We start from the raw sequence: 18,728 nt of genomic DNA on the forward strand, positions 1-18,728 counted from the left end.
TTTGCCCCAGAGGAGCCAAAGAACGACGCTTGCCCACCTGCTGCCGGCTCTCGATCAGTTGCAGCGCTTCCGCCATGAGCTTCTGGTTGATGCCGCAGAGGTTTGCCACTTTGGCTTGGCACTTGTGGTGGACGTTCATGGCACAGGCTGCAAGGAAGGCATGGAGTCAGCAGGTGAGGTTCTGGCAACGTTAAGAGAATCCAGTCCGCAGGTTAAGAACATTATAGGAGCCCGCTGGGTCAGGCCAATGGTGCAATGAGTCCAGCCTCCTGGTCTTGCAGTGGCCACCCAGTGGGAAACCTTTGAGCAGGACCCAAGCCCAAGAGCACCCTCCCCTCCTGCGGTTTCCACTAACTGGTAACGCAGAATCATGGAACTGTAGAGCTGGAAGGGACCCCAAGGGTCATCTAGTCCAACCCCCGGCAATGCAGCAATCTCAACTCAAGGATCCATGACAGATGGCCATCCAAGCCTCTGCTTAAAAACCTGCAAGGAAGGAGAGTCTAGAATCTCCCAAGGGAGACCATTTGTGATGGCCTGGGACTTGGGCTCGGACTCGGAACCAGAGGAGTCTCAGTCCGCACCGGATCCTTTGCCTCAGGCATCATCTGAACCAAGTCTGGGGCCTGATTCTGAAGAGCCCCAGTCTGCACAGGTTCCCCTGCAACAAACACCAGCTGGGCCGAGTCAGGGGCCTGAGCCTGCCCTGGCTCCAGATGCGGGGATGACCTCGTTGCCTTCAGCTGAGCCATCACTTACAGCTGCTCCACTACCGGTTGAGTCAGGGGAGGCTGAGGTGGCCTCTGGGTTTAGTAACCCACCCACCCGAGCTGCAGAGACTCAGGTCTGAGAGAAGGAGAGACCTGAGTACTCGCAGGAGGAGTGCTCACCTTCGGGCAAAACAGGGAGGTGAGTCTCCGGGGGACCAGGACCGGCTGTTACCCCAACAAAGACAAAAGGCTGTCAGACCCCGCCCCAGGTTGCAGGAGCAACATTGCCATATGTCAGATCCTGCCTGAGATCCTATACCTGTCCTTGCCTGGTTTGCTGCCTCGTGTCCTGCCTTGGCGCTGTCGGACTGACTCCCAGTGGAACCTTCGGATTCTGGACTGGTCCTGGACCGCGTTGCTCGGGTTACCCCCGGGCCCAGCACACCATTCCACTGTCAAACAGCTCTTTCTTTTTCATCCAGCACACAGTTAAACTATGGATTATGATAATTATGGTTATCAATGACCTGATCCTGCTGCCAGCCTTTACCTAACATTCTCTGTAGGTCTCTCATCTGAGAAGTGGCAACCAGGAAGGCAGGCTCAACTCTGGTCCTCCTCACTGAGAACTGTACCATCAGAAGAATGATTCCTACCTCCTCCTATCTCCCTCTGCTGTTTCCCCTTCTGTTACAAACAGGGGTGGAAAATCTATCATGGAATCTTAGAACTGTAGAGTTGGAAGGGACGCGGGTGGTGCTGTGGGGTAAACCATAGAGCCTAGGACTTGCTGATCAGAAGGTTGGCGGTTTGAATCCCCGCGACGGGGTGAGCTCCCTTTGCTCGCTCCCTGCTCCTGCCAACCTAGCAGTTCGAAAGCACATCAAAGTGCAAGTAGATAAATAGGTACCGCTCCAGCGGGAAGGTAAACGGCGTTTCCGTGCGCTGCTCTGGTTCGCCAGAAGCGGCTTAGTCCTGCTGGCCACATGACCCGGAAGCTGTACGCCGGCTCCCTTGGCCAGTAAAGCGAGATGAGCGCCGCAACCCCAGAGTCGGTCACGACTGGACCTAATGGTCAGGGGTCCCTTTACCCTTTACCTTAAAGGGACCATGAGGGTCATGTGGTCCAGCGCCTCTGCAATGCAGGAATCTCAACTAAAGCATCCATGACAGATCGCCGTCCAACCTCTGCTTAGAAGCCTCCAAGGGAGGAGATTCCACAACCTCTCAAGGGAGTCTCTTCCTCTGTCAAACAGCTCTTACCCTCAGAACATTCTTCCTGTTCTTTAGTCGGAATCTCCTTTCTTGTAACTTGAAGCCACTGGTTTGAGTCCTACCCTCCAGAGCAGGAGAAAACAAGCTGGCTCCCTCTTCCATGTGACAGCCCTTGAGATATTTGAAGATTGCTATGCTATCTCCTCTCAGTCTCCTCTTTTCCGGGCTAAACAAACTCAGCTCCTTCAACCATTCCTCATAATAATAATAATACAGTCGTGCCTCATGTTACGTTTGCTTCATGATACGGTTTTTTCAGGTTGTGACCCGGAAGTACCGGAAAGGGTTACCGCCAGGTTTCGCCGCTCGCGCATGCGCAGAAGCACAAAATGACGTCATGCGCAGAAGTGGTGGATCGCAACCCGCGCATGCGCAGACGCACCGCTGTGGGTGGCATTCTATTCATGTTATATTTGTAGATCTATATCTGAGTCCCTGGACTTACCATCGCATTTCAAACCCTGCCGCGCCAGACCCCAGAGCAGAGTGCCGCAGTGATCGCAGAACGTTGGGCTTTTGTAATTGTAGACCTTAAATCGGTGGGGCATGTCAATCTTAAACCTCTCTTTGTGGAACTGCAAAAGTGAAAGAGAGAGAGGACGGGGTCAGAAGACGCAAGTGGCCTGCTTCTGGTGTTGCAAAAACATACAAAACTAAAGGGGTTTGAGCTTTCAAGAAGCTCCCCTTTTGCAAATCTAAATGGTCCAAATGCAAATGAATCAAAAAAGGAATTACAGTGGTGCCCCGCAAGACGAATGCCTCGCAAGACGGAAAACTCACTAGATGAAAGAGTTTTCCGTTTTGGAGGTGCTTCGCAAAACGAATTTCCTATGGGCTTGCTTCGCAAGACGACAATGTCTTGCGAGTTCCTGCTGGTTTTTCCCCCTTTCCCCCCTTTTTCTAAGCCGCTAAGCCGCTTATCAGCTGATCTGATCAGCAGATAAGCTGCTAAAAGCCGATAAAAGCCGCTAATAGCGCTAATCCGCTAATCCGTCAATGGGCTTGCTTCGCAAGACGAAAAAACCGCTAGACGAAGAGAATCACAGAACGGATTCTTTTCGTCTTGCGAGGCACCACTGTATAAACAATGTGATGGATTCTGCAGTGACTGTAATCAAATGTTGTCCCTCCCTTTCACAATAGACCAGGGATGAGAAAGCTGTGGACATCCAGATGTGGTCAGACTCCAGCTCCCATCAGCCCCAGTCAAGATGGCAAATTGTCAGGGAAATGAGAACTGCTGTCCGGCAACATCTGGAGGTTCCCTCTCTCTGCTGTATACCAATATTTTATCTGGCTTGCCTGCAAAGTACTGTATTTTTTGCTCTATAGGACGCACCCGCCCATAGGACGCACCTTGTTTTAGAGGGGGAGAACAAGAAAAAAACATTCTCCCCCTCTCTGCTCAGCGCCCCTTCAGCGAAGCGGCAGGAGAAACGGAGCCCCTTCCATTTCTCCTCCCGCTTGGCTGAAGGGGCGCTGCGCAGCTCTCCCTCTCTGCTGAAGCCAGGAGAGTCTTGCTCTCCCGGCTTCAGCAAAAGGAACCCAAAGCCTGTGGAGTGCAGCGGGAACTTGCGCTGCGCTCCGAAGGCTTCAGGCGGCTAACCCTGAAGCCTGGAGAACGAGAGGGGTCGGTGCGCACCGACGCCTCTCGCTCTCCAGGCTTCAGTGAAAGCAATGCGAAGCCTCCGGAGTGTGGAGGGAGCACTCCCTCTGCACTTCGGAGGCTTCGCGTTGCTATCGCTGAAGCCAAGGAGCCTGCATTCGCTCCATAGGATGCACACACATTTCCCCTTAATTTTTGGAGGGGAAAAAGTGCATCCTATAGAGCGAAAAATATGGTAGGTCATTTTGGAGTAAAAGAGAAAGGATGACATCTTGCCCAACTCACAGAGGCAATGGTGTCATGAGAGCCAACAGGACTTAGGTCAAGATAGGTGAATTCAGACCCCATTCAGCCGTGGCATCAGTGCCGGCTCTATCGTTAGGCAGAGTGAGGCAACAGCACCAGGTGGTCAATTTTGGATGTCATAAAAGTATAGCAAATTGTTGCAGTTATTAGCATTGCATTTCTCAGAGCTGCCGGGAGGGCGAGAGATCCTGGTGGGATTTTCTGTCTCTGCTGCCAAAGTAAGTTTGCTGGCCTTAGGGACGACGCACTTGGACTGCAACAGGGAACCCCATTTTCTAATCTGCCCCAGGCAGCAAAAATTCTGGAGCCGTTCCTTTCCCTTGTGTAGGGTTCAAAAAGTAAAATTCCTGACAGACACCCACAGAGTTGTTTAGATTTTGGGGGGGGGGGGGCGAAACCTGCACCATGCATATGGGATTCACTTAAATTCCCCACGGACACCATGTTTACACCTCGTGTGACTGTGTAGTGTTTTCAAACTCTTGGCAACCGGTGTGTTTTAACCATCCTCAACTGATTCACAAAAAAACCTTCATTCGGATACACACCGCCCTCAACCGATTCACAAGAAGTTTCATTCAGATACATGCCACCTTCAGCTGATTCACAAAAAGGACCTTCATTCAGATACATACCATGGTTTCTCTGCTATTGATGGCTGATCCCGTACACTTTGCTATTACTTTGTCAATGCACTTCTTGTGAATGGCAGCATTGCATTCTGGGAAGGGAAAACAAACCATATAAAGCATTGTTGAAGGGCCACAAGAAGTAAGAGATGCATTTTAAATAAAAGGACACATTCCACTCATATAAAAACACCAGGCAGGCCCCACAAATAACCCAGAGATGCATTTTAAATAAAAGGACACATTCTACTCATATAAAAACATGCCGATTCCCGGACCATCCGCGGGCCGGATAGAGAAGGCGATTGGGCCGCATCCAGCCCACGGGCCTTAGGTTGCCTACCCCTGTTATAGCCTAATCCTTCATGGGTTTGTTTAATTCCCTTTTAAAGCCAGCCACAAGCAGTAAGAGAAATATTGCAAATACAGTATTGGGCATTATAAATAATAATAATAATAATAATCATAATCATAATAATAATAATAATAATAAATTATTTCTACCCCACCTATCTGGCTGGGTTTTCCCAGCCGCTCTGGGGAAACAGAATATTTAAAAGACGATAAAACATCAAACATTAAAAACTTCCCAATACAGGGCTGCCTTCGGGGAAAGGCGTTTGCACAGGGTGGGTGCCACTACCGAGAAGGCCCTTTGCCTGGTTCCCCGTAACCTCACTTCTCGCAATGAGGGAACTGCAAGAAGGCCCTCGGAGCTGGACCTCAGTGTCCGGGCAGAATGATGGGGGTGGAGACGCTCCTTCAGGTACACTGGACTGAGGCCGTTTAGGGCTTTAAAGGTCAGCACCAACACTTTGAATTGTGCTCAGAAACATACTGGGAGCCAATGTACATTCTTAAAGAGAGGGCATGGACCTTTCCTGTGTGGGAATAAGCCAGCATAGGACTGCCTCCTGACTGGGTGGAGCAAATTGCAAAAGTTCCAGAGCCAATGGGAAAGTGGCGTATCCCCTCGATTTTGGCTTATCACTTGGCGATTTTGCACTTTTCCTGGAGACCCTAAGGAAAAGGTGAAATCCCTAAAATATCAGACCTGGAGACTCAACCAGAATCTGCTGCACAGAAGGAATATACCTGCATGTAGCTTCTACCTGCTCCCCGCTGTTTTTTAGGATTGAATTTAACAAAACACAGACTGTGTAGCTTAAAGCATGCCCAGACTGTTCTTTGTCTCAATTCCGATTGAAGCTGGTTCGTGGGAAAACGCATCAAAATGCAGAATTTCATGAGAAATCACAGGAGAGATGCAGCATAGGTTTGGACCGCTTCTCAAAGAGTTGAAATGGGAGTGTGTTGACCCACAACCCAGCCAGAAATTAGGCACTTTTCAGCTGTAACCCTATGCCTTCTGACCTGGGCGTAAGTCCCACTGATCTCAATTTGCCTTACTTCAGAGTAGACCAATAGAGAATGTTGTCATTAATTCCTACTGTAGTCTGTGAGAGGTGACATGGCTCTTGTAGGTCACATTTACACATGCGCTCTTTGCTTCCACAGCTGGCTTGCTAATTTTTTTTAAGCATTCTCGGTTTTCTTCAGGGCAAGAAACACTGCAGTTTCTATTTGGGCAGTTGTAAATATAATGCGATATGCTAAAAGTTTCTTACGTCTGCACTGGTAACCTTGCTTGTTAAGACCCCTGAAACACAGAAAGGAGAAAATCTGGAGTAAGGATAATGTTCGTCATATATATTTGAGAAGAATGACTTTAAAACAAAATAAATGCCGTGTGTTGGGATCTGGGCCCAGGAAGGCTAGGCTCCTCACTCAAGTGAATGAACGAATGTTTATTATTATGGCCAAACAGCCAGCATACTAAAACCAGAATTGCTGCGTAGTTCTTTACAAAAACGATAAAGACGATCAGAGTGGAATTTAACAATCAATATACTAATTAAATAGACTTAAGAACTCCATTTAAGAAATAATAGAATAAGAAGATTTAACTATAAGCTGTAATGATTTATGACTGTTTGTGCAGCTGTGTAATTTCTTGATTTCTTTGACTTATGGCTATTGCACAAAATCTATCTGCTGTACATTTCTAGTGATATCTGGATTCTGGTTGGACAGAATCCTCCCTGGTACTTTTCATACAAGAAGGGTCACGAGAGAGCCTCTGAGATCTGTATAAAATCTACAATGGAATAGAACGTGGCCCACAGTTTTTATCTGACTGCTCTTACATGTAAGGAATCTTTCTGTATCTGCCTTCCAATAGTGCAGGTGGGAAGACATGGAATTTAGCTTGCGTAAATATCTTTCTGAATTTGGGGGATGGTCAGATTTCCTCAAATAAGTGGTGTCAGCTGGATAAGGACTGGAGAAAACTGAAGCCACTATTAGTACGATAGCAATATGTTCAAGGTAGAAGCAGGACATTAAATATGTCTTTGCATTTAGAACATGCAAGTTTCTTTAAAAAAATGCAAAGATAATCTGTTGGGGGAGAGAATCAAAGCAAGCATGGAGTAGAAATTTAGCCCTTTTCTCTTCTGCTATGGTCCTGAGGAAAATCCCCCCTTTTAAGGTGATTTTTGCGCTCTCTCTCTCACACACACTCTTTCTCCCATCAATCTTCCTTTGGGCCCAAAGGGGAGGAAACCCCCCTGCAGCAGATGCTATTCAAATTTTCAAAAATACATGTTAAATTCATAGGTGTCGTTTGCCTCCAACAGCTATTTGAGGTTGCATCATTTGTATATAGGGGGCTGGGTAGGATTTTGAATTCACATTGAGGAATGGTTCGCAGTGGCCCTTCCGGTAAGAGGGTTCTGTTGTAATATACACAGTTAAGGGTAAAGGGACCCCTGACCATTAGGCCCAGTCATGGCCGACTCTGGGGTTGCGGCGCTCATCTCGCTTTATTGGCTGAGGGAGCCGGCATACAGCTTCCGGGTCATGTGGCATGACTAAGTCGCTTCTGGTAAACCAGAGCAGCGCACGGAAACACCGTTTACCTTCCTGCCAGAGCGGTACCTATTTATCTACTTGCACTTTGACATGCTTTCGAACTGCTAGGTTGGCAGGAGCAGGGACCGAGCAACGGGAGCTCACCCCGTCACGGGGATTCAAACCGCCGACCTTCTGATCAGCAAGACCTAGGCTCTGTGGTTTAACCTACAGCGCCACCCGCGTCCCATATATATAGTTACTGACTCACAATTGCATGCATGAAAGGGTTAACCTGAGCCATGAGTTCGTTACCAGAGTGGGTGTGGCTAAGCAGGCGCTCAGCAGCCTCTGCTCTCCCCACCCCCCACCCGCACTCTGCTTCTCAGTCTTTTTCTCTTTGTGCTTCCTAGAACAAGCAAAGAAGGAGCCATGTGGCTTTGGCTCCCAGCTCAGTTGTTCCTCCAAGTGAACCGAATCTCTCCAAAATGGAGACTTTAAAGCCTGCATCTTTGGCAACTCAAAGACTGTATGATCTTTTTTTTAAAAAAAGAAAGCAAGTATTTTTCTTTTTAAGTCATCCGAAACCCCTTTTCATATCCGTCTTACTGCCAATTGATGGAGACTACTTTGCTGTAATGTCTGGAAGCACTGAGTAAAACATCCACTTAATTTGCAAGATTTTGTATTTTCATGGGGAACATTTGTTTAAGGTAGATGAGGGCAGATGCAAATTTAACCAAGTTTTAATGTCCTTGGAGCAATTGCCATTGTGTATAATTTTGCTGCGAGAGAGGAAGAGATCTCTCTTCCAAACCCCTCCCTCTCCATCAGAGAAGCAGCAGGTTGCCCCTTCCCTACTAGACAACCTTCCTCACACTGGTGCTCTACAGATGTTTTGGACTACAATTCCCATCAGCCACAGCAAGCACAAGTGGCAAAGGCCCATTCAGACTGGGGCCTGATGGGAGTTGTAGTCCCAAAAACTTCTGGTGGGCATCAGGTTGGGGGAAGACTGCCATGGGACTAGATCAAGGAAGGGAGGGGAAGCCATGTATCATACCAGACGAACTCGTGGCAAACGGAACAGAACGTGGGCTGGGGGAAGAAGGTAGCAGTGAACTCGTGACACTTGACATTGTGGATCTTGGCTTGCTTGATGGCTCCTCTGCGTTGGTGCAGAGAGAAAAACCCTTCCTTTTCACAGTCAATAAACTCTGGATCATCTGGGTGAGAGAAAGAGAGAGATGCTTGGTTATTCTGATGACGAATTCCTGCGGTCTGCCCCTAGAAGCTAAAATAACATATATTTAAATCAGCTCGAAAAGGCGTCAGCTTTAAAAATAAACAGCAGGGCAGACTTCCTAAAACAACTAAGAGAGCTGAGTCACACAACCAAGAGAAGTGAGTGGTTGGTGCATATATTTGTGGACTGCATGGGGGTGTGGGGGTGTCATATGCCTGAATGCTTGCCCCATGGGGGGGGATTCCATGTCTTTGGAAAGCTAGCAGATCAGAGCAGGGTTCTCATCTACATTTGTCCTTGATCTGCTAGATTTTGATGTGCAAGGAGGACTGACACAAGGTGCTCTCCCAGCCTGAAGTGGTACCTGTTAAATTGTGGGTGAACAGATCAGACGACACAGCAATTCTTCAAACAGCTCTTGTTTATTCACAGGCCAGGACAGAACTGAACTGAACTGAAGGGTTCAGTCAGCCTGCTTATATAGAGCTCCAGTACAACGTTACTGCAACAACTTTCTAAAACTATCCAATCACTGAACGTCACTTTCGATCCCTTATTTGCATAACTATCTACAGTATCCCCCTGCTGGCCCAGGGTGAGAACTTCAGTACATAACAGTACCCTCCAGCAGAAGTAACATGGCTGTAATTTTGGCTCTCATCAAATGTCCAGCATCTCCTGTAAAGACACCTACCCCAAATGAAAGAAGCATAGGAATAGCCCTCCTGAATTGGGGCAATTGCTTGTCTGGTCCAGCACTCTGTTCTTACAATAGCCAACCAGATGCTACAAACAGGAAATGATGACAAAATTGGGGACTGAACCAGAAAAAAAGGTCTACTGCTACTCAGCTAAAGCTCTTTACACCCACTCTTTGAACTGGGAGGAAAACAGGACCTTTCTGCCAGTGTGGTGTAGTGGTTAAGAGCGGTGGACTCATAATCTGGTGAACCGGGTTCGCTTCCCCGTTCCTCCACATGCAGCTGCTGGGTGACCTTGGGCCAGTCATACTTCTCTGAAGTCTCTCAGCCCCACTCACCTCACAGAGTGTTTGTTATGGGGGAGGAAGGGAAAGGAGCTTGTTAGCCGCTTTGAGACTCCTTAGGGTAGTGATAAAGCGGGATATCAAATCCAAATGTAAATTGCAGGGACGTGGGGTGTGTGACTCCAATTTGGGACTGTAACAAAAAGACAAGGCTGCTCCTACCCAAGATCCAAATCTGGAGTGGACCAGCTGAGCTTGCAATTTACTGTAGTTTTTTAAAAAACAAAACAGTGAACACACAATTGCCCATTAACTGTTTCTCAAGAATCCAACCCGATTTGCTCGTACAAAGTTTGTAGGGTGTTTTTTTGGAAAATGTTGGCTATTTATTGTGCATTCGTTCTGATTTGCTCGCAGGATTTGCATCCAGCAAGCAATATACTTTCCAATCTATTTTCCAGTCACTTTCCTTCTCAGGAAGCTGGTTTGTTACACGAAAACACCAAACCAACTTCAATTGCACAAACTGAAATTCACCAGGATGTGACTGAATTCTGTCCGAAAGCAATGAGTCCAAAAGTGGCACAGGGTTTGTCCTGAGTGATGAAAGACAGCAAATGACGCTCACACATGTGTGAATCAGTCCTTTGGGTGTCACAAATCCCAATATGTTGCCATAATAGCCAATTAAAATTGCACCAGCCATTAAACTGGTCCCTGAGCAGTTTAAGAATTTCAATATTTTGAGGCTCTGCTGTGTTTCTTTATGTAAAAGTATTTATCGCTCTGCGTTGGGATTTTGTACATTTTGAAATTACCATGTCCCAACCTGAGCTTTCAGGGTGGGGAAATCCGCAGCGAAAATAACTGAAAATGTCATAGCAATAATATGACCATCACTTGCCAGTAGTTTCCAGGAAGTATCTTGCATTCATTAACATTCTGCCTTGTGGCTTCAGTTCTAGCTAAAAATAAAATAAAATAAAGGAAGGCAAGTTAAAAATAGCTTTTGTTTTTTTGTTTAAAAAGGAAGAGTGAGTGACAAAACAGCCATGGAGTGACCATCGCATGAAAAGCCATAATGGAAAGATATTGCAAACATCTTGTGATCCACAGCAAAAATTAAATAAATAAATAAATAAATAAATAAATAAATAAATAAATAAATGTATTAAAGTATTTATTTATTATGAAGGGAGGTTGAGAACACTTGGCATCGGTTAACAGAAATACAGTCATACCTCGGGTTAAAGACGCTTCGGGTTAAATCTTTTCATGTTGCGTCCTGCGGCGACCCGGAAGTACAGTGGTACCTCAGGTTAAGTACTTAATTCGTTCTGGAGGTCCGTACTTAACCTGAAACTGTTCTTAACCTGGAGCACTACTTTAGTTAATGGGGCCTCCTGCTGCTGCCGCGCCGCCGGAGCACGATTTCTGTTCTCATCCTGAAGCAAAGTTCTTAACCTGAAGCACTATTTCTGGGTGAGCAGAGTCTGTAACCTGAAGCGAATGTAACCCAAGGTACCACTGTACCGGAAAGGGTTACTTCCGGGTTTCGCCACTTGCGCATGTGCAGACACTCAAAATGACATCACATGCATGCGTAGAAGCGGCGAATCGTGACCCGCGCATGCGCAGACGCAGGTTGCGTTCTGCTCAGGTTGTGAACGGGGCTCCGGAACGGATCCTGTTCACAACCAGAGGTACCACTGTAATCCTTTGCTTGTCCTCCTGGATGAAAATACAAGAACTTTGCTGGATCAGACCAATGGCCCATCTAGCCCAGTCTCCTGTTCTCACAGTGGTCAGCCAGTTGCCTGTGGGAAACTTTCAAGGAGGACCGAAGCACAAGAACACACTCTTATGCAGTGGTGTAGTGTGAGAGTGGGCAAAGGGGTTGTTGTCCCAGGCCCAAAATTGCTAGGGGGCACAAAATTTCAAACACTTGGTGCTGCCTCCGTCGCTGGACTCCATCAAAAATGGCTTTTCCATGCGAACCATGAAGTGACCTCTCTAGACAATGGAACGACTCTTCTCATCTCATCTCTGTGGCTGCAGTGGATGACGCCATTAGGCAGTTGAATGTGCATGTGTACTCCATCCGTTTCCTTGCTTCCACACAGCCCCGGGTACTGGCAACCCACGCTACACCACTGGTCCGTCCTGCTTTTTTCAGCAACTGGTATTCAGAAGCATTGCTGCCTTCCTGTGATGGCCTGGGATTCGGAGGCTGAACCTGAGGAATCCCAGCCTGTACAGGAGTCCTCGCCTCCAGAACCAGCTGAGCTGGAGCTGGGGCTTGAGCCTGAAGGGTCCTCACCTGTGCTGGATCCTCAGGTGCAGGCATCAGCTGAGTCTGCTCTGGCTCCTGAGGTGATGGAGGACCCATTGCCTGCAGGTGCTCCACTCTCAGCCCCGTCAGGGGAAGCAGAGGTTGCCTCTGGGTCCGGTAACCCTCCAGCTTCTCCTGAACTACAGAGGCTCAGGGCAGAAAGGTAGAGGGAACTAGGTTCCCGCAGGAGGAGTGCTCACCTGCAGGCCAGGAGAGGCGAGTCACCTGCCTCGGGGCAGATAAAAGCCAGCCAGCCCCAGCCCCAGGTTGCGGGAGCAACGTTGTTGCTAGCCAGTTCCTGCCTGCACCCTGTCCTGCTCTTCTGCCAGAGTTCCTGACCTCACCCGACTCCCTGCCTTGGACCCAGCTACAGCTTTGATGGACAGCCTCCATACCGCACCCTCGACCTTGGATCGGACTTGGACCTCGCCACACGGATAACCCTCAGGACCAGCACACTTCCAGAGTGGAGGCAGAGCTTTGCCATCATGGCTCATAGCCATCGATAGCCCACAAATTCAGCTAAACCTCTTCTAAAGTCATCTAAATAGGGGACCATTTGGGTCACCCCTTTTCTGAAGCTGCCCCAACTCTGCAACGGGATTGCACTGTGCAGTTTAGACCTAGGCATTCAGCACCCTCTCTTGCCTTTATCTTTTTTTAAAAAAAATCTTTTTATTAAGTTTCATATACATAACCAAAAAAGGAAAAGAAATCCACAATTACAAAAAAAGAGAAAATATAATTTACAAGCATCTAAACATAATGTAATGATCTTATCCGTTTCCATTACAATTATTTCTCTTCACACTTATTTCTTTATAACTTTGAAAACTTAAATCATTCTTCTGCCCCCTGCCGACCTCCATCCCTCCTGCTTTCAGGCTTCCTAATGTACATAATTTATTTTTCCTGCAGTTCGTAATTGTTAATAATTTGCACATCGTAAGATTTATATCGAACCTGCTATAGTTTTTAGGTTTCTATAGTTCCCTTCGATATATATCATAAATTTATTCCAGTCGTTAATAAACTTTGTATTTTTTTGGTTTCTAATTTTTTGTGTCATTTTTGCAAGGTTAACAAATTCAAATAATTTTGTTTGCCAGTCTCTAATTGATGGGGTATTTTGATTCTTCCAGTTCTCCTGCCTTTATCATTCAGTCTGGTGATCACAAATGTAAGAAGGTCAATACGTCACCGATCCTCAGAAACGTTGTACTGCACCCCCAGCAATAATGTTTTACACAAGTGCATTTCAAAAGCTTCCAGGACAGTTGCATCATGATCTATACAGTTCTCTACATTTCTTCATTAAGCTTTCCATTACGTTTTTGGAGAAAAATCCCTGGCGAGGCATGAACGAATTCAAGCTCAAGTCAGTTTTATTACTGCCAATTATTCTTCCTGCCCAAAGGGGATTTTTTAAAAAAATCTAAGCAAAGTCTGTTAGAAGAGTGTCCTTCAGACTGAGCAAATTCACAGCAGGCTTATTGAAACCAAGTGTTTCAATTCTGCAGGAACTGGCAACTCCCATTGACTGCAGATGGCTTTTAAGGAAAAGAGTCTCCATTAATTAGCTCAGTGGTAGAGCATCTCTCTAAAGGACGCGGGTGGCACTGTGGGTTAAACCACAGAGCCTAGGGCATGCTGATCAGAAGGTCGGCGGTTCGAATCCCCGCGACGGGGTGAGCTCCTGTTGCTCGGTCCCTGCTCCTGCCAACCTAGCAGTTTGAAAGCACGTCAAAGTGCAAATAGATAAATAGGTACTGCTCCGGTGGAAGGTAAACAGCGTTTCCGTGCGCTGCTCTGGTTCGCCAGAAGTGGCTTAGTCATGCTGGCCACATGACCCGGAAGCTGTATGCCGGCTCCCTTGGCCAATAAAGCGAGATGAGCGCCGCAACCCCAGAGTCGGCCACAACTGGACCTAATGGTCAGGGTTCCCTTTACCCTTTACCTTGCATTCTGCATGGACTGGTTATATGGCAACATGTGCAAAGGGCTTGAGATATCTATTAGGTTCGTAAATTACCATATAGCATATATTCAACACAAAAAACAGTAACAATTTGTTGTTGACAAAGGACAGCTGGACATAGAAAGGGCCCCATTACCTTTAGTAGCTGAGGGCCTCATCAAACCTAAATCCGGCCCTGCAAGTGAGCAACGGCTCTGGCGCTTACCCAAATTTCTGATTTCCCATTCTTCTTTTTGCACTTCTCTGCAACCAAATTGAGTTCCACCGTCGTTTCTGCAACCATTTCCGCGCTCTTGTCCTTCACAACGATGTGCATTACGCGCCCCCTGTGGATGTGAGCATCGAAAGTGCTGTTCCAAGGTGGGTACATGGTGGGCTTCTTCTGGACGTAGGATTGGCCGTTCTCTAGGGTCAAAAGGATTTATTTGAATAGTTGCATTTCATCCAGAGCAAATACTTTCCCCTCTGCCCCTACTTAAAAATGGGAAGCGTAATGCTGGTGGTCAACAAAAGAGGTTCAAAGACTCTCTCAAGGCAAATGTAGTATAAACACCGACAACTGGGAAACACTGGCCTGCGAGTGCTCCAATTGGAGATCAGCCTTTACCAAAGGCGTCATGGGCTTTGAAGACGCTCGAACTCAGGACGAAAGGGAGAAACTAATCCAGAATGTGGCAGCTAGACTGGGAGTGGCTGCCGAGACCACATAACACCAGTCTTGAAAGACCTACATTGGCTCCCAGTACGTTTCTGAGCACAATTCAAAGTGTTGGTGCTGACCTTTAAAGCCCTAAACGGCCTCGGTCCAGTATACCTGAAGGAGCGTCTTCACCCCCATCGTTCTGCCCGGACACTGAGGTCCAGCTCTGAGGGTCTTCTGGCAGTTCCCTCACTGTGGATAGCAAAGTTATGGGGAACCAGGCAGAGGGCCTTCTCGGTAGTGGCACCTGCCCTGTGGAACGCCCTCCCACCAGATGTCAAAGAGAAGAACAACTACCAGAATTTTAGAAGACATCAGAAGGCAGCCCTCTTTGGGGAAGCTTTTAATGTTTAACAGACTACTGTATTTTAATACTTTGTTGGAAGCCGCCCAGAGTGGCTGGGGGAACCCAGCCAGATGGGCGGGGTATAAATATATTACTATTACTATTATTATTATTATTGGAAGGCACGTTTGGCAAATCCACACCGTGACCAACTCCCATGTCCCCAATGTGGATGGACGTGTGGATCCAGAATTGGCCTTCACAGTCACTTACAGACTCACTGTTAAAACTGTGTTTTTGGAAGACTCTTGGCTATGAGGTATCACAGAAGAAGAAGAAGAAGAAGAAGAAGAAGAAGAAGAAGAAGAAGAAGAAGAAGAAGAAGAAGAAGAAGACTCACCACCCCAAAAGGGAATGTGACCAGTGGGCTGAAAAGCATTCCCTGTGCGTGTTTTAATGGGAATGTTCTATTGTGCATTTAAATTATGAATGCTCACATTTAAATGGCCATGCAATCAATCAATCAATCAATCAATCAATCAATCAATCAATATTTGGGTCATATGCCAAAGGGAAGCACCAGCACTTTGATCCTGGAAACAGACAAGAAACCAATGCATTCTTTCCAAACAGGTGTGAAATGACCCCACCTCCTGGGTCTCCTATTAGCAGTTTAGCAGCTGCTTTCCAAACTAATTGGAGCTTCCATACAGTCTTCAAAGGCAGCCCCATGTAGAGCGCATTGCAGCAATCCATCCTGGAAGTAACTAGAGGAGGGACGGCTGAGGCTTGACTTTGAAGCTCTTCATTCTGCAGAGTTCAAAGACACACCAGAGCCTTCCAAAAAGCAAATGTCACCAAGGCAGGCAGGTGGCCGCAGGCCGCAGGTATCCAGGTGGCCTGTTTGGTCAAAAGGAGTTTTGAAAGGGCAGTGAGTTCATCCTCTGCACGATTCATCAGGATTCATCAAAGCCTTTCTTCTGAAGTGGCAACAGCAGCCCTACTCACCTGCGAGCTCCTGTTTCAGGGTGAGCTGCTTTGTGGGCAGCAGGTTCGAATAAAATAACAGAATCATCTGCAAGGCAGTTTAAGTTCAGCCCTGCTCCCTGAATTTCCTCCATCTCAGCTCATAAATGCATGCATGCTTTGTTAAACAACTATCTGACTTTTAGAAGACATCTGAAGGCAGCCCTGTCTAGGGAAGTTTTTAATGTTGTTGCATTATTATTATTATTATTATTGTTGTTGTTGTTGTTGTTATTCTGTCAGGAGCCACTCAGAATGGCTGGGGAAACCCAGTCAGATGGGCAGGATATAACAACAACAACAACAACAACAACAACAACAACAACAACAACAACAACAACAACAACAATAAATCAGATCACATAGGGGCTCATTCACACTTTTGCTTAACCTGGATTATTATTATTAATTAGATGTATATACCATCATAAGATTTCAGAGCTGAAACAAGTCACATAAATACAAGGTGAAAACAAGACAGAATAAAATACAGGGTTGAAGCTAGTGAATGATTAAAACAAAAAAGCAAGACACATTTTAAAGGCTGTAGAATATTAATCAGCCAAAGACCCGTTTGAAGAGGAAGAGTATTCCATAAACTGGGAGCCACTGCAGAAAAGGCCCCGTTCTCACATTGCTACCCTCTGGACCTAACGTGGAGGAGGCACAGATGATGGACATAGAGACTGGGACAGATGATGGACATAGAGGCTGATGAATTATCCCAGGTCCAAGGACTTTTCTTGACGTTCTGTGGCTGTGTCTTACCTGCTGAGCCAATGTGGGCTAAGCAGCAATATCTCTCTGGGTTTTCCAGACATCTCATAAGGTCCTATTAATTGCCTCGAGACTTATGTGGATTGTAGTGTATTTAATTAACGGGCGGTAATATTGGCGGAGAAGGAGCCATTTCTTTTGAGGGTGTTCGTTTAAGCAATTTCAGCCTCTCCATCAAAGCAACATGATTCTATAAAGCTTCTTAGTTTGCTGGCTCTTTCCCCAACAAGACATTATGGGATGTATGTGTGTATTAAGTTCCCTGACCTTTCTGTGCAAGACTAAATGCTTTTCTGCATTAAGAGGGATTATTTTTAGCTTGCCGGCACTCTTGGATCTCAAGATTATTCTTTGGGTGTGTGTGTTTTTTTTAAAGGACTACAATAGCACCTTTTTCCTTTCCTTTTAAAAGGTACTTTTCTTTGCTTAGCGCCACTGTTTTGAATAAAGGCCTATTTTACACAGTTCTGAAATTGGAGTGCCTTACAAAATAAGGTAGATTCCTGATGATTTCCATTCATATTGAGGAGTTCTGGAATGGCCAAGTCCTAAATCGTTCCTTAAAATCGCCTGACACTTAAATACTGCTGCATGCTGAAAACAGGAAGAATAAACTAGCCCAAACTAGGCACTTTAAAATACAAATTATTTATTCTGCTTTTTTTCTTTTTGAAAAGAAAGTCAAAATTCACTTGGGAAGGCTGCAAGTTGGGTGGGACAAAGGAAGGCCGACTAGAGAGAATTAGGGCCAGTGTCATAGCTAAGTGGCAGAACATCTGCTAGGCATGTAGAAGGCTGCGGGTTCAAGCCCTAGTTAGGGCTGGCAATGACTCCCTGTCTGAAATCCAGGAGAGCTGCCAGTCAGTGCAGACAATACTGAGACATAGGAAAGACAACTTCCTATGTTCCCATGCTTAATCCCTTCCTTTTACTGTAGTTGTTTCCCCCTCAAAAAGGAAAAAGGGGGGGGGAATCTAGCCTGAGCAAGCTGCCTTACCTCTTCTGATTTTAAATAAAAAAATACATAATTACAAGTGTACAGAGTAAGATAAGACAAAAAGAAGAAGAGAAGAAAAGAAATTGTACCCAGGCATGTAGAAAACTTTGGGGGAAAAGATGGGACAATTGAATCTTTCTCCCTGTGGGTAAAAAAAGCAGCTGACGGAGGGCAATTTTGGAGCTGGGAAATGAACAAGAGGGAAAGGATGAAGTACTGTAGTCTCTATCTGCTCTTTCTCTGACCCAACTGCAGGCTGCTCTGTTGTTACCAACCTGCGACAGGGCCTTTTCTGTGGTGGCTCCCCATTTGTGGAATGCCCACCCCGGTGAGGTACACCTGTCTTCCTTGTTACTGACTTTGAGAAGGCATCTAAAACCATTCCTGTTTGATGGCTGAAAGACACCGCTCCTGGCATCTCTCAGATTCCGGCAACTCCGAGACAATTTTGTAAAACTGTTGTTAGAATATTTGAAAATAATCATGGCTGCGTTTGCCATTCCTGGACTCCTTTGGGAGGAAGAGCAGGATATAAATTGAATGAATGAATGAATGAATGGATGAATGAATGAATGGGCAACATAACAATTAACGGGAATATAACAACAACAGCTAGGCTAGCTCAGTTGGTAGAGCATGAGATGTGGGTTCGAGTCCCACAGTGGGCATTTTTAAAAACAACAACAACAACAAGAACAACTCTGTATTGCAGGGAGTTGGACTAGAGGACCCTCACGGTCCCTTCCAACTTAGAATTCCATGATTCTATATGAATCTTGTTTTGAAAATAAAACCATGACAGACAAGAACATATAAAATACCGACTGCATCAGGCCTCCCGCCCTCATCTGAGACAGCCATTCCAGCAGTGGGAGAGCTGGGAAGCAGAACTCACGTCACCATTTCCCTCCTGCCCCTGAACTGTGCCAGTCGGCCATTGCAGGAACACCAGCTCTTTAGAA

The 18,728-nt window shown here is 46.4% G+C and overlaps 1 protein-coding gene across 3 annotated transcripts in view; it reads right to left on the reverse strand.

Moving 5' to 3' along the window:
* Positions 1-18,728, reverse strand: part of PRKCQ (protein kinase C theta) — a 55,938-nt gene that overhangs the window by 21,028 nt on the left and 16,182 nt on the right. For all 3 annotated transcript variants that reach the window (XR_014516121.1, XM_083461164.1, XM_083461165.1), the window contains exons 3-9: positions 14,186-14,385; positions 10,575-10,635; positions 8,503-8,665; positions 6,155-6,186; positions 4,533-4,618; positions 2,431-2,560; positions 38-147 (exon numbers count right to left, since the gene is read on the reverse strand). Coding sequence is in view for 2 of the 3 variants with exons in the window: in XM_083461164.1 (XP_083317290.1) it covers positions 38-147; positions 2,431-2,560; positions 4,533-4,618; positions 6,155-6,186; positions 8,503-8,665; positions 10,575-10,635; positions 14,186-14,385 (782 nt within the window). In the remaining variant the exon portion in view is untranslated. The remainder of the gene's footprint in view (positions 1-37; positions 148-2,430; positions 2,561-4,532; positions 4,619-6,154; positions 6,187-8,502; positions 8,666-10,574; positions 10,636-14,185; positions 14,386-18,728) is intronic.

Source organism: Podarcis liolepis (genome assembly GCF_965112155.1).
Source record: "Podarcis liolepis genome assembly, chromosome: 10".
In the NCBI taxonomy this organism is placed as follows: domain Eukaryota; kingdom Metazoa; phylum Chordata; class Lepidosauria; order Squamata; family Lacertidae; genus Podarcis; species Podarcis liolepis.